Genomic DNA, 15,005 nt, shown 5'->3' with positions numbered 1-15,005 from the left:
GTACCACATATAAACTATTAGTACATAACTTTATTGGGTACAATTCAAGCAATTTCCTTTGTACTTCTATCCCTGGCACAGACTCCACATGAAGCCCAGCCTCAGCAGTAAGAGATGGTTCTTCCCGTGTAACCAAGCAGCAGAGATAACAGCTCCACGTGCTGGTAAATGCTTTCATGCAATGTGTGTATTATTGTTTGGCCTCCTCGCACATGCCTATCCAGCAGCAATCTCTCCAATAAGCAGAGGCTGCCACTCCTCTATAGGTATCGCCGCACAAAGGAGATACCGGCCTTCTGTACAGCCGCCCGGCAAGACTAATCCAGCATAGGCCGCACAGTGCGTGATGTCGCTTCATTTTTTTTAAAGGCAGTGAGCAGCCAATGCACTTCCGCCTTGCTCTGTCCTACAGCCAATCGCAGGGCGCGTTATTGTTTAGCGCTCCGCTTCTCCGTCGCACACAGGACGGCAGTTGGGAGCTCGCAAGCTGCTTCCGTTCCCACGTCTGAACAATTGGCGCTCTCCCGCACTGTGCAGGCTGTGCTCTTGTCGGACGCCTACCCGCCCAGCGAGTTTCCCGTGCTGTATGCGCCATGCCGGAATTCGTGGACAACCCGTCGCAGCTGACTAAGGAGCAGCTGAAGAGCGAACTGCTGGCGAATAACGTGCAGCTGCCGTCCGGGGAGCAGCGCAAGGATGTGTACGTGCAGCTGTACAAGCAGCACCTGAGCGGCCGTAGCCGCGCCACCCCCGACTTCTCCAGCGACGAGGAGAGGGAGTCCACCCCTATGAGAGGCAGGGGGCGCCCACCAGGACGGGTGAGATATGCACTGCGCAGCTATCTGTGTCGCGGAGAGTAGAGGCAGCAGCATCCGCAACCGTACCCACGTGACTGGCTGCTGGTTTGCCTCCATGCCTGTGCCGGGGAATGAATGGGAGCTGCTGGCTTTCCTTTGCTATTCATGCTGAAGTTCCCTTCTTGTCCTGGTTATAAGTGTTGCATTATCAGACGTGATGATAATGATATACAATGTTGCAGTACAGGGAGAATGTTTGCACTGTCTGATCTGGAAGAGGTCAGGGAGGGGGCAGGTAAAACATGGTTTTATTACCCGCGGCTAAATCCTGATATGTACACCTAGAACAGAGGCTCTTCTCTAGCATTGTTCCTGATACAGTACTTCAACATAGCGCCATCTGGGGGAGCTGACTATATTTCCCGCCTTTTTCTTAAAATTAAAATACGTTTTTTGGTTACAGTTTTTTTTTTTTTTTTTAAGTCCCCAAGTTTAGGTAGGTTTGTGGAATTATCTTCAGTCACATAAATGCAATTTCCACATCAGTAATTTAGGAGGCTAAAGGTTTGTTTTTGGTACCAAAATTAGGCTGAAATAAGTCTTTGCAAAGACTCTGAAGCTAATGACTGATTTTCCGGCCACTTTGTGAATCTTGTTTCCTCATCTGATAGTGTATTTTTGTTGGAACCCTTTGTTTTATCTTGCCTAAACAAAGGTCTATGTGGGGAGCAATCTCTTAAAGTGTACATCAGATGGGGGATAGAAAAATTATACATGGGGCTTCCTCCAGCCCCCTCTGGCCTGATTGCTCCCAAGCCGCCATCCTCCAGTGCAAACGGCCTCTGCAACTGGCCCTGGTAAGTAAGTGCAGGCACAGTATGCCTCGGACCAGAAGACTTTCCAGGGCAATTTGCGGCGGCTGCAGGCAGCAATCAGGCTGGGGGGGTATACCGAGGCATTTCTGTTGGCTGGTAGGGAGGAGCACTTGAGCCCTTAGGAAACAGTACACTGTACAGATGTGTTGCTAGCTTGCCTGTTGCAGTCTGAGCCATTTATTGTAGGAGTAGAGCAAACCATGCAATTGCATAGGTGTCGCAAAAATGCGTAAGACGTCTGCGTAGTAGTGTTCTCGATTGGGCTTGGCTATTTCCCCTGGAGCTCAAGCGGAAAGCCGTTACTGCACCTGTGCAGGCAGCCCATTATTATACTGACATTTAACCACTTCAGGATTCTGCGTACGCATATATACGCCCCTGAATCCTGAAGTGGATTCCATGGAAACGTTCCATGTCAACTCACGGAGGGTGTCTCTGTGAACACCATGCGAGCCGATCGGCGGCTCGCAGGGTAAATGTAAACACACGGGGAAGATCTTCCCCGGTGTTTACATGTATACGGCGCCGTAGAGATCGGCGATCCCCGGCCTCTAATTGGCCGGGGATCGCCGGCATCTGATAGGCTAAAGCCTATCCCATCAGGCGCAGGACGAAAATCCGTCCTGCGCCGCTCACAGGGGGAGGGAGGGAAGGAGGCCAGGAAGTGCTGCGGAGGGGGGCTTTGAAGAGCCCCCCCTGCAAGCGCAAGCAGCCGGCGGCGATCAGACCCCCCCAGCAGGTCATCCCCCTAGTGGGGAAAAAAGGGGGGAAGTCTGATCGGCCAGGCTGCAACCTGATCTGTGCTGTGGGCTGGAGAGCCCACGCAGCACAGATCAGCACAAAATGGCGTAGTACAGAAGTGGTTAATCACTACATAATCTGGGCCCTGGATACTTGAAAGAAATGTTGCAGCTCCATAGCGATCCCTGCAATCTCAGATCCACAGGTTCTAGTGATACCCAGAGTCCACTTATTATTGGTCACTGTCATGCCACTCCTACATTATAGAACTCCTTACCTCAGCAGTTCAGGACAGCTCCATCTCTGAATCTGTTTAAAGAGACTCTGTAACTTGAAAAAGATCCCCTGGGGGGTACTCACCTCGGGTGGGGGAAGCCTCCGGATCCTAATGAGGCTTCCCACGCCGTCCTGCGTCCCACGGGGGTCTCGCTGCAGCCCTCTGAACAGCCGGCGACAGGCCCGACTGTAATTTCAATATTTACCTTTGCTGGCTCCAGCGGGGGCACTGTGGCTGCATTCGGCTTGGAAATAGACGGAAATACCCGATCTCCGTCGGGTCCGCTCTACTGCGCAGGTGCCGGAGACTGCGCCTGCGCAGTAGAGCGGACCCGACGGCGATCGGGTATTTCCGCCTACTTCGGAGCAGACAGCCATAAGAGCGCCTGCGCAGGAGCCAGGAAGGTAAATATTGCGTCACGGCTGTACGGAGGGCTACAGCGAGACCCCCGAGGGACGCAGGACGGCGTGGGAAGCCTCATTAGGATCCTGAGGCTTCCCCCACCCGAGGTGAGTACCCCCCAGGGGACATTTTACCGTTACAGTTCCTCTTTAAAGAGAATCTGTAACGTTAAAACGTCCCCTGGGGGGTACTCACCTCGGATGGGGGAAGCCTCAGGATCCTAATGAGGCTTCCCACGCCGTCTGCCGTCCCTCGGGGGTCTCGCTGTAGCCCTCCGTACAGCGGTGACGTAATATTTACCTTTGCAGGCGCTCTGGCTGCTTTCGCTCCGAAGGAGGCGGAAATACCCGATCTCAGTCGGGTCCGCTCTACTGCGCAGGCGCAAGTCTCCGGCGCCTGCGCAGTAGAGCGGACCCGACTGAGATCGGGTATTTCCGCCTCCTTCGGAGCGAAAGCAGCCACAGCGCCCCCGCTGGAGCCTGCAAAGGTAAATATTGAATTGAACAGTCGGCACAGTCGCCGGCTGTTCGGAGGGCTGCAGCGAGACCTCCGTGGGACAGAGGACGGCGTGGGAAGCCTCATTAGGATCCTGAGGCTTCCCCCACCCGAGGTGAGTACCCCCCAGGGGATCTTTTTGTCGTTACAGAGTCTCTTTAAATCCAGACTGTGCATGAATGTGTTTAAAGTCATTGGGAATCGAGAATAAGAAAAAAAAGCAAGATACTTAAAGAGAACCTGTACCAAAAAAAAGTTCCCCTGGGGGTACTTACCTCGGTAGGGGGAAGCCTCCGGGTTCCAATGAGGCTTTCCCCTCCGCTGTAGCTGTAGGTAATCCAGCTCTGGCTCCCCTGTAGTCTCCTGCAATCCACACTCGACAAGCCTGACAAGGCTTGCTATGTTTACCTTTCCTGGCTCCAGCGGGGGCGGCTTTGCCACTCTCAGCACTGAGATAGGAGGACATAGACAATCTCTGTCGGGTCCGCTCTACTGCGCAGGCACAAGAGACTAGCGCCTTCGCAGTAGAGCGGCCGACAGCGTTCGGCTATTTCCGCCTATCTCTGAGTGGAGAGCCGATACTGCACCTGCGCTGGAGCCAGGGAGGTAATTATTTACATCCCTGCTGTTTGGAGGGCCAGAGCGAGACCGCCATGGGACACTGGGACAGGGGAAGCCTCCGGATCCTACCGGATCCTTTTTACGTTACAGGTTTTCTTTAAAGGGAACCTAAACTGAGGATATGGATGTTTCCCTTTAAACAATACCAGTTGCCTGGTAGTCCTGCTGATCTCTTTGCTGCAATAGTGGCTGAATCACACACCTGAAACAAGCATGCAGCTAATCTAGTCTGACTTAAAGGGACACTTAAGTCAAACAAAAAAAATGAGTTTTACTCACCTGGGGCTTTCAATAGCCCCCTGCAGCTGTCCGGTGCCCTCGCCGTCTCCCTCCGATCCTCCTGGCCCAGCCGGCAGCCACTTCTTGTTTCGGTGACAGGAGCTGACAGGCTGGGGACGCGAGTGATTCTTCGCGTTCCTGGCCACAATAGCGCCATCTATGCTGCTATAGCATATATCATATACCATATAGCAGCATAGAGTGTGCTAATGTGTCTGGGAACGCGAAGAATCACTTGCGTCCCCAGCCTGTCAGCTCCTGTCACCGAAACAGGAAGTGGCTGCCGGCGGGGCCAGGAGGATCGGAGGGAGACGGCGAGGGTACCGGACAGCTGCAGGGGGCTATTGGAAGCCCTAGGTGAGTAAAACTCATTTTTTTTGTTTGACTTAAGTGTCCCTTTAAAGAGACTCCGTAACAAAAATTGCATCCTGTTTTTAATCATCCTACATGTTCCAAAAGCTATTCTAATGTGTTCTGGCTAACTGCAGCACTTTCTACTATGACAGTCTCTGTAATAAATCAATGTATCTTTCCCCTGTCAGACTTGTCGGCCTGTGTCTGGAAGGCTGCCAAGTTCTTCAGTGTTGTGGTTCTGCTATGAACTCACCCTTCCTGGCCCCTCTATGCATACTGCCTGTGTGTTATTTAGATAAGAGAGAAGAGAGAAGCTGCTCTAATCAGCTGGATAAATCGTCCTCTGAGCTGGCTGGGCTTTCACATACTGAGGAATTACTAACAAGGGCAAAGCTGTTTGCAGGAAGAAAAGAGCAGCCTGAAACTTCAGTGCATGGGGGAAAGAAACACACAAATGATCTCTTGAGATTCAAAAGGAATGCTGTATACAGCCTGCTTATGTATGGATGTATTTTCTATGTGTAGAAATACTGTACATCAACCTACTTCCTGTTTTGGTGGCCATTTTGTTTGTTTACAAACAAACTTTTTAAAACTGTTTTTAACCACTTTTAATGCGGCGAGGAGCGGCGAAATTGTGACAGAGGGTAATAGGAGATGTCCCCTAACGCACTGGTATGTTTACTTTTGAGCGATTTTAACAATACAGATTCTCTTTAAGTCAGAGCACCTGTTCTGCGTGCTTAATCAGGGGCTGTGGCTGAAAGTATTAGACACAGGATCAGCAGAATAGTCAGGCAACTGGTATTATTTTAAAAGGAAAAAATACATGTCCTTCTCAGTTTAGGTTCTCTTTAAAGGGAACCTTAACCGGCGGGGAAAAAAAAAATCACTTACCTGGGGGCTTTCCCAAGCCTCCTGCAGCCATCCTGTGCCCGTGCCGGTCCTTCGGGGCCCTCCGGTCCCCCTCCGCCGCTAAGTTTCGTTTTCGGACGACTGCCAGTCGTCCTCGGGCAAAGCGTCCTCTTCTTCCGCATTCCCCGTCGTAAAGCGCGTCCGCATGACGCCAAACGCGTCATGCAGGCTCGCTTTACGGCTCTTTACGACGGGGAATCCGGAAGAAGAGGACGCTTTGCCTGAGGACGACTGGCAGTCGTCCGAAAACGAAACTTAGCGGCGGAGGGAGACCGGAGGGCACCGAAGGACCGGCGCGGGCACAGGACGGCTGCAGGAGGCTTGGGAAAGCCTCCAGGTAAGTGAATTTTTTTTCCCCGCCGGTTAAGGTTCCCTTTAAGGAGAGGGAAGGCTCTGGGTGCTAATGAGCCTTCCCTTTGATCTCCCGGTGCCCTCAGTGCAGCGCTAGTTTCTCCATTTGAATCCCCCGCCGCGGGAGAATTTGGGAGCCAAGTCCTCGCGAAGACAGGCAGCTCCATACTGCGTGAGTGGACTCGCTCGCACGTGCACAGACTAGAGTAGCACGTCTTCGTGTGGTAGTGAGTCTTGCAGCGTATCCCATAGGGCGCATGCAAGACGTTTGGGACGCATAGAAGACGACAGACTTATTGGTAAGTAACCACCTCCCTCTCAGGCACACAGCTGAGGTATTAAAGCCTCATTTGAATCACGAATTTGAGTCCTTAGGGACTCGTGAGTCCAACTCTGATGGCGGCTGCTAGGGGCTGGAGGAAGCCCCAGGTAAGTAGATGTTGTCTTTTTTTCTTTTTTTTTTTCCCCAGCTCGGATATTACCTTTTAAAGCAGATCTGAGGTAAAAAAAAACTATAACAAGTAACTTGTATATATATTTTATCTAAAGTTTAGATAGTTTACACAGCAAATCTAGCTGCAAACAGCTTTAACCTCCTTGGCGGTAACCCCGTGTGTGACACGGGGTAAGCCGCCGGAGGGTGCCGCTCAGGCCCTGCTGGGCCGACTTACATAATTTTTTTAAACACGCAGCTAGCACTCTGCTAGCTGCATGTTTGCTCTGATCGCCGCCGCCGATGCGCCGCTACCCGCCGCGGAAACAGGCCCCCCCCCCGCATACCCCTTGCGCAGCCTGGCCAATCGCCGCCAGGCTGCGCTATGGGGTGGATCGGGACTCCCTGTGACGTCATGACGTCCGTTACGTCGATGACGTCACTCCATTCGTCGCCATGGCGACGGGGGAAGCCCTCAAGGAAATCCCGTTCAGAGCGGGATTTCCTTATGGGCAAGCGGCACCGGCGGCGATCGGAGGGGACGGGTCGGACGCCGCGGGGAGGGGGGAAGTATGTAGCTAGCGCTAGGCTAGCTACATGCTAAAAAAAAAAAAAAATGGTGAAAAAAACCCTCCCGCGGCTGCGCAGCCGCGGGAATTATACTGCCAGGGGGGTTAACAGCATACATTTTTTTTTTTTTTTTTTTTTATTCCTGTGTAACAATGAGGGCAGCCAGGTTTAGCTTGTAATGACATTTCACAAGCTGATCTGCATCCCCACACCCCCAGCCTATGAAACTCCACTCCCCTCTCAGCCCCCTTGCCTTTGAAATCCTGTGCATGCTCGGTGTGTGCCAAGTGACACCAAACAGACACACAGACACCACACACAGTAACACCACACAAACACACACAGAGTAACCTAACAAACACACAAGTGACACCACAAACAGTCAACACCCCCCCCCCCCCCCCCCTCTTTCCCCATGCATTCTGGTCTCTTTTAGTTTCAGGGCTGGTTCACACTCACTCACGCACACACGCACTCATAGTGACAACCCTTAACACACATACAGGTGGTAAAGTGTAACGCCACACACAGAATAAGTGAACCCCCTCGCCCCCCCTTCCAAGCCGTAAGTTAGTAAATGACTGCGATACCCATTCCAAACTCCCCACAGTTACAGTAACCGCACACACACAGTGCAGTGAAGAAGGTGCCAGATGCTTGCTTGTTCCTGGCGCTGCTCCTGGCAACACGGAAGCTTGGCGCCCGCTGTTTGTAGTGCAGTGGCCCGTTTCAGCTTTATGTTGCCATGGCAACAGTGATGCTGGGCTGTGCACAAAACTACAGTGAGCGGTAGTGGGCAATGGGCATGATGCAGGCTGCGGACATGTGGGCACGGTGCACCCAGACAGGTCAGGACCCGGGCTCCCTTCAGCATCGAGCAGCTACAGGACTCCATAGCAGCGGTACGGCTGCTATAGCGATCCTTGCTTCAGGAGACCTGTGCTGAACTCGCGCAAGCATCGTGTGAGTTCAGCTGCTTTGGCTGGGAACGCCCCCTCCTCCTGCGTCAGTGAATGCCTCCTCCCTCCTAACTCTGTGTTCCCATGAATACTGCGGCATGGGACAAAGATTGCCGCGGCATTAGACTGGCTGGGGGCACAGCATTTTTAAATTCTTAAAGAAATAAAGTGTAAAGGGGGAAAAAAAACCTTTTTGGGGGAAGATTGCCTTAAAAGGTGTATATATAGGGGACACATTTTTTTTAATTTGAGCTAAAGTTCACCTCGGATCCACTTTAAAGTGCTCAAAACTGTGTAGCTGCTGAGATGGATTGTGGTTGGTTATTTTTCTGCCCCAGCAATGGAATAATTGCAGATAAAATACGGTAACCAGGAGTAATGGAGATAGGACAGCAGACCACGGTGAAAGGCTGGTGCACAATAAAGCAATAACCTCACATCTTTATCTTAAAGAGGAACTCCAGTGAAAATAATGTAATAAAAGTGCTTCATTTTTACAATAATTATGTATAAATGATTTAGTCAGTGTTTGCTCATTGTAAAATCTTTCCTCTCCCTGATTTACATTCTGACATTTATTACCTGGTGACTGCTGGCAAGTGATGTAGCTGCTGTATGCTGTTTTGGCAGTTGGAAACAGCTGTAAACAGCTATTTCCCACAATACAACAGGGTTCACAGACCGGAAACTGCCAAGAGTACGTACTCAGAATTTCTTTGTGGTAGGGGTTTCACCACAAGATCAGCCATAGAGAGCCCCCTGGTGGTCTGTTTGTGAAAAGGAATAGATTTCTCACGTAAAAGGGGGTATTAGCTACTGATTGGGATAAAGTTAAATTCTTGGTAGGAGTTTCTCTTTAAATATTGAAATGTTAGTTCAGGCACGCCTTAAAGAGAAACTCCGACCAAGAATTGATCTTTATCCCAATCAGTAGCTGATACCCCCTTTTAGACCATTAGGGGGTGCTGTATGACTGATATTGTGGTGAAACTCCTCCCACAAGAAACTCTGAGTATGAGTATGTACTCCTGGCAGTTTCCTGTCTGTGAACCTACTGCCAAAAAATCATGCAGCAGCTACATCATCTGCCAACAGTAAAAATGTCACCATGTAATGTCAATATAAATCAGGGATTTCAAATATTTTACAATGGGCAAACACTGACTAAATCATTTATACATAATTGTAAAAATGAAGCACTTTTTATTACATTTTTTTCACTGGAGTTAAGTTCATGATTTCTGTTTGTATAACATTCTTTTCTGTAGATTCTGCATGAGCCTTGAGCATGTGTTTTTGGATGCCAAATCTAGGAAGCTATTTCCTCAGTTCCAGTGTAATCTGGAAACAGGATATTAGGTTTCTTGGAATGTATTGTAGATACAACACAAAAAGCTGCTAAGGCTGGATATCATTAAAATTAGAAATGTTGATCAGGAAAACTGAGGCTTGCTGAATCTGCTGAATTCCTTATGCCTTAGATATTAATTCTGTATATAGTTATAATATGGGTAGTACATGTGGATGGTTTGGAAAACAATGCATGCATATTGTTTCTTTAAGTAGGTGCTTCTATAAATGTAGTACAGTAGTAGATGGCCTTCAGCAAGTTGCCAATAGAGTTATCACTCACGGGTGTAATTACAAGTGCATTTTATTTGAATAAAGTAATGACAATATATACTGTATATGCAAGACAAGATTTCACAGATTTGCCATTCATGTCAAAAAAATGTTCTTGTGACGAAGACCTATTTTAACCTGTAGTGTGAAAAAACATTTGTGGAGGCGGTTTGAATTGTGTGTATGTTTAACCCCCTGACAGGTTGACCTTGATTATATACTTGTTATGCTTGGAATACACGGTTCGTTTTTGTAGAAGATAGATGGGTTCGATAGATAATTTCCTACATGTCGGATCGCCGGTCGATCGTTTTGATGCTCGATTTGTCATTGAAGTGGATGGAAAAAGATAAGAAAAATGAGCGAAAGATAAGAGAATCAAGTGGAGAATCCAGCAGCAAAATTGAGCAAGCGGAGAATCGAGCGGAAAAAACGAACCATGTATGCCCAGCATACAGGATATTTCCTTTCTTTTGTTCCCCTTTTCTGTGTGAGAATTCTCATCCAAATTCTGGGACACAGCTAAGGACAACCCCACTTTTAATAGCTGCCATTAGAAAAGCAGGACACTGGAAAACACACCCATACTACTGTATGGGTGTGTTTTCCAGTGTCCTGCTTTTCTAATGACACCTGTCAAAAGTGGGGTTGTCCTTAGCTGTGTCCCAGAATTTGGATGAGAATTCTCACACAGAAAAGGGGAACTTGCCCAACATGGAAGCAGCATTTAAAAACCTGACTGAAGTTTTTTTCAACAGTCTCCACTCTATTCAAAATGTTGGTTTTATAAGTCCACCTGTTCAATCCAGTGGATGCTTCAATTCAGATGAGCAGAGCACTGGCTTGTGTGGTATATAATTCCCGACACTGTACACGGCTGACAGAAACAGTGAAGGCATATAGGAATGTCCAATCTCACTAAGCTGTTTACCGTACATGTTCCTGCATTCCTGTTGTCTTCTATCTTCTGTTACTTATTTTTTTGTATTCTGCCTTTACACCTTCTGAATTCACTCATCGGTCACCTACTCAGTGCTGCTGCTGACGCCAAGTACAAATTCCACAGTGCCAACTGGGGCTCATGCAGAAGCATACTGCTGGGACTTAACATTGGATTGAAACAGACCAATAGGCACCCTCCCTCCCCAGGAGGAGGATTCTTATTGGTCCATCACTCAGTGGACCAATGAAAATACTTCCTGGGGCAGGAGGTTGGTACAAGCAGTGTGCAGCAACAAATCCTCAACATTGCTAGTGCCATCGACTGATGAACCCAGAATATCCGCACAGGATACGCTGGGAATGCACCATTGTGCATCTGTCATAGTGTGGACCTAGCCTTGGGCATCTTTTTGGCAGGTAAGAAAAATCGTCTCTACTGCATTAGTTTTTTTTTTTTTTTTTTTTTTTTTTGTATGGACAGTTTCTGGGTTTTATGCATACTTGCTGCCCCTTCACATGCGCAAGTTAAATGTTTTTTCATCTGCAAAATTAAATGCCCAAATAACTGTCTAGAGACCTTAAAGTGCTGATAACATAGCCTTTGTGCCCATTTCTAAAAACACTGGTCACTTGGAATGTCCAATACTACCTCCCCAAGCTTGGCGGGTAGCTTTTTAAAGTAAACCAGAGCTGAAGAAATAAAAGAAATCGATGCTTACCCGCTACTTCCTCCAGCAGCATAAACACGTGTGACTCCCTCACTGTCCTCCCACGGCCTGCCGTTCAGCTGCAATCAGCCCTGATAACTCAGACGCGTCAAGTTTGGGTCTTCTGAACACGTTTTGGACGTCCGCTGGTACACTTTAAGCCTGGTGTAGACTTTTCAATCGTCCTACCACCTTGCACCAGTAGAATATTATTAGGATCAGTATGTGTGCTGGTTTTAGCTTTGTACTGCCAAATGTGGTACAAAGCTATGAGAACATATGTAGAGTACCACTGAAGCCATTTAGGAATACCCTAGTTATAAAACTGGTGTGTGTAGATAGACACACACGCACGCGTAAACACACACACACGTGTACACGCACACACGTACGTACGTACGTACGTGTATACACACACACACACACACACACACACACACACACGTACACACACGTACACACACGTACACACACACACACACACACACACACACACACGTACACACACGTACACACACACACGTACACACACGTACACACACGTACACACACGTACACACACGTACACACACGTACACGTACACACACGTACACGTACACACACACACGTACACACACGTACACACACGTACACACACGTACACACACGTACACACACGTACACACACGTACACACACGTACACACACGTACACACACGTACACACACGTACACACACGTACACACACGTACACACACGTACACACACGTACACACACGTACACACACGTACACACACGTACACACACGTACACACACGTACACACACGTACACACACGTACACACACGTACACACACGTACACACACGTACACACACACACACACACGTACACACACACACACACACGTACACACGTACACACACACATACGTAAACGCCAAGCAGTGTGATTTGTGGGTCTGGATCCACGGTTCAATAAGAGGGGGCAACTCTTGCAGAAGGAGGCGAGATGGATATTTTAATTGGATGCTACCAGGCATCCTGGTCTTAATGAAAACACAAGTTATGCCCCTTTCCTACCCCTTCTACTGCCCATTCATGCTCTCTGCAGTCAGCGTTGCATTGCGTTCTAGTTTGTGCTCTTTGGGGGATAGGGAGGTATTTTTCCTCCCCTTTTCCTTCTGGTGCATCTCGCGGCCTTATTGTCATCACTACGGTTATTATCTAACAATGTTTATGCCTGATATGGCATGTGTTCCTGAATGACCGGCTTAACACACATCTGGGTTCTGCCTGTCTGTTTTTTGGGACGGAGAAGTGAGGATTTTTTGGATAAACGTGCTGCTATATGAGCTAAGTGATAAACTTAATCTGAAGCATTTATTTACCTAGTTAGTTGTATCATCACTGGTGTTACGAGTTGTCTGGCACGTCCTCTGGGTGTCCCCACTGCTCGATCCGTGCGCTCTGGGCCTGCCTGTGTGTGGGTGGGCAGGGCTTGCCGGGCGCGCTATTGGTTGGCTCGCCCGTCGTGTGCCTGCCCCTCCCCCCTGCTCGCATTGGCCCGTGGGAGGGGGCGGGAGATGCCGTGTGCACTGCGACCGGATTGGGCGGCGGTAGACACTTAGGCAGCGTGTCATTGCCAAAGAGACTCCTCCTGAAGAAGCTTACAGCTGCCGGCGAAATTGATTGAGGGCGCCGGTTTCACACATTGCGGCGTCCTGCTGAGCACCCAGCCTCCCCTGGATTGACATGACCTCATCCTCCTCCTCCGCCATCAGACATATGGAACAGTAACGGCCTGCTGGGCACACATCATGTCACACCAGCGGTATATACAGGGCTGTGGAGTCGGTCCAAAAATCCTCCGACTCCGACTCCTCAGTTTAGGATTCCACCGACTCCGACTCCACGACTCCGACTCCTCTAATTTGCATATTACAATTTTGTTGATTAAAAGTATGTAACATGAAATTCGTCTCATAACTGCCAACGCTTAGGAATTTTACAAGACAACTGAAGTGAGAAGGATATGTAGACTACTATATTTATTCCCTTTAGACTAAAACTAGTCCTTAGTAATAGTACTTGTAAAAGGTACAAACCGGAACAAAGAACATCTATCAGGCCCTAGGCAATGTAAGTGTGGGTACATGTAAGAATGATGTGCAGGTACTCTGCAGGGGAATGAGGAGATTGTAAACAGACAACACCTCTGTGTTCAATGTGCACAGCATTCTCAGTGGATTCCCTGCAGCTCTGTGGGGAGTGCATATGTAGAGTATAGTACTACTGTGTAACAAAGTAAACCTGAGACAGATGAAATTAAAGTTTTATACATACCTGGGGCTTCCTCCAGCCGCCTTCAGGATAATCAGTCCCTCGTTGTCCTCCTCCACCACCTGGATCTTCTGCTATGAGTCCAGGTACTTGAGCCAGTCTGGCGTAGTGCGCATGAACACACTCCACCGCTAGGAGCATACTACACCTGTGCAGCACTATTGCGCAGGTGCAGAATGTTCCTGGCTGTGGAAGTGGCATGCGGCCGGACTGCGCTGACTGGCTGAATTACCAGGACTCATAGCAGAAGATCCGGGTGGTGGAGGACAGTGAGGGACTGATTAGCCTGAAGGGGGCTGGAGGAAGCCCCAGGTATGTATAAAACTTTACTTTTCATCCGTCTCAGGTACCCTTTAATTTGTAGTCACCAAACCAAATTTTAATAACATATCAAATTATTTGATTTCATCAGCAAAGGGAGTGCATACATTTGCATAAATCAGCATCAGTGCAGAATTATTTCCATCTGATTGACCATCTCTATTAGTGACACAGCTACACATCAGGCTTTATTCTTACAGCATAGATGTTATTTAGTATATATAAGAGATTCCTGTGTACGCATCATATATACAGTCACAATCAGATATGTATATCTGACCTTAAAAATACGGGGACTGCTTTATTGAAGCAGCACAAGTAACTAATTTTGATTGGTTTATTTCATTTTTGTGGACTAAGCACAGCTATTACTGTATATATACATTATTTTTAATGACTATTATCTGAGAAATAGAACATTTTATCATATTTTCTATTTTAATTACAGTTACAAATTCATTAGGAGTCGGAGTCGGTGCATTTTTTCCCGACTCCGACTCCAGGCACCCAAAATTGCCCGACTCCACGACTCCGACTCCGACTCCACAGCCCTGGGTATATATGCCAGTATTTGTTGCATAGGCTTATGCTGCTTGCTACGGTCGCTTCCTCTGCCAACTAACATGATCTTGTGCATGCTTATGCCACTTGCTGAACCATTGATTTGGCTGAATCTTCTATAAGCGACCGTGTACCTGTTGTCTGCTTTCACTGCATATACTGCCTGCTGCAACTGCATAAACTGCCTAACTCACAACGGGCCTGCATAGGCCTATGTGTTTCATCAATAAGTGATATTGTCATGTGTGCATGGACTTTTGCTTAAAGCGGAATATAACCCTGCATTTCAACTTTGCTCTAAAACATTATTTACAGTATATTATATGCAACCAGCATTTTTTTTTTTTTTTTACTAGACCAGCATTGGAAGGGTTACACAGGGCTTTAACCTCCTTGCCGGTTTTCCCGACCTGAGCTCGGGGTAGAAAAAAGAAGCTGTTAGCGGTGATCCCGAGCTCAG

The 15,005-nt window shown here is 48.3% G+C and overlaps 1 protein-coding gene across 3 annotated transcripts in view; it reads left to right on the top strand.

The window, feature by feature from the left end:
• Positions 1–439: 439 nt before the first annotated feature.
• The window catches only part of TMPO (thymopoietin), a 37,825-nt gene continuing 23,259 nt past the window's right edge, over positions 440–15,005 (top strand). The window contains exon 1 of one of the 3 annotated variants that reach the window (XM_068276894.1): positions 440–818. In XM_068276894.1, coding sequence (XP_068132995.1) covers positions 594–818 — 225 coding nt within the window. In that variant the 5' untranslated portion in view covers positions 440–593. The remainder of the gene's footprint in view (positions 819–15,005) is intronic. The other 2 variants (XM_068276893.1, XM_068276892.1) reach the window with 2 other exon arrangements.

This window comes from Hyperolius riggenbachi, chromosome 3 (genome assembly GCF_040937935.1).
Source record: "Hyperolius riggenbachi isolate aHypRig1 chromosome 3, aHypRig1.pri, whole genome shotgun sequence".
NCBI lineage: Eukaryota > Metazoa > Chordata > Amphibia > Anura > Hyperoliidae > Hyperolius > Hyperolius riggenbachi.
The sequence above is the reverse complement of the archived record's forward strand: the minus strand, read 5'-3'. Positions and strand labels throughout refer to the sequence as shown.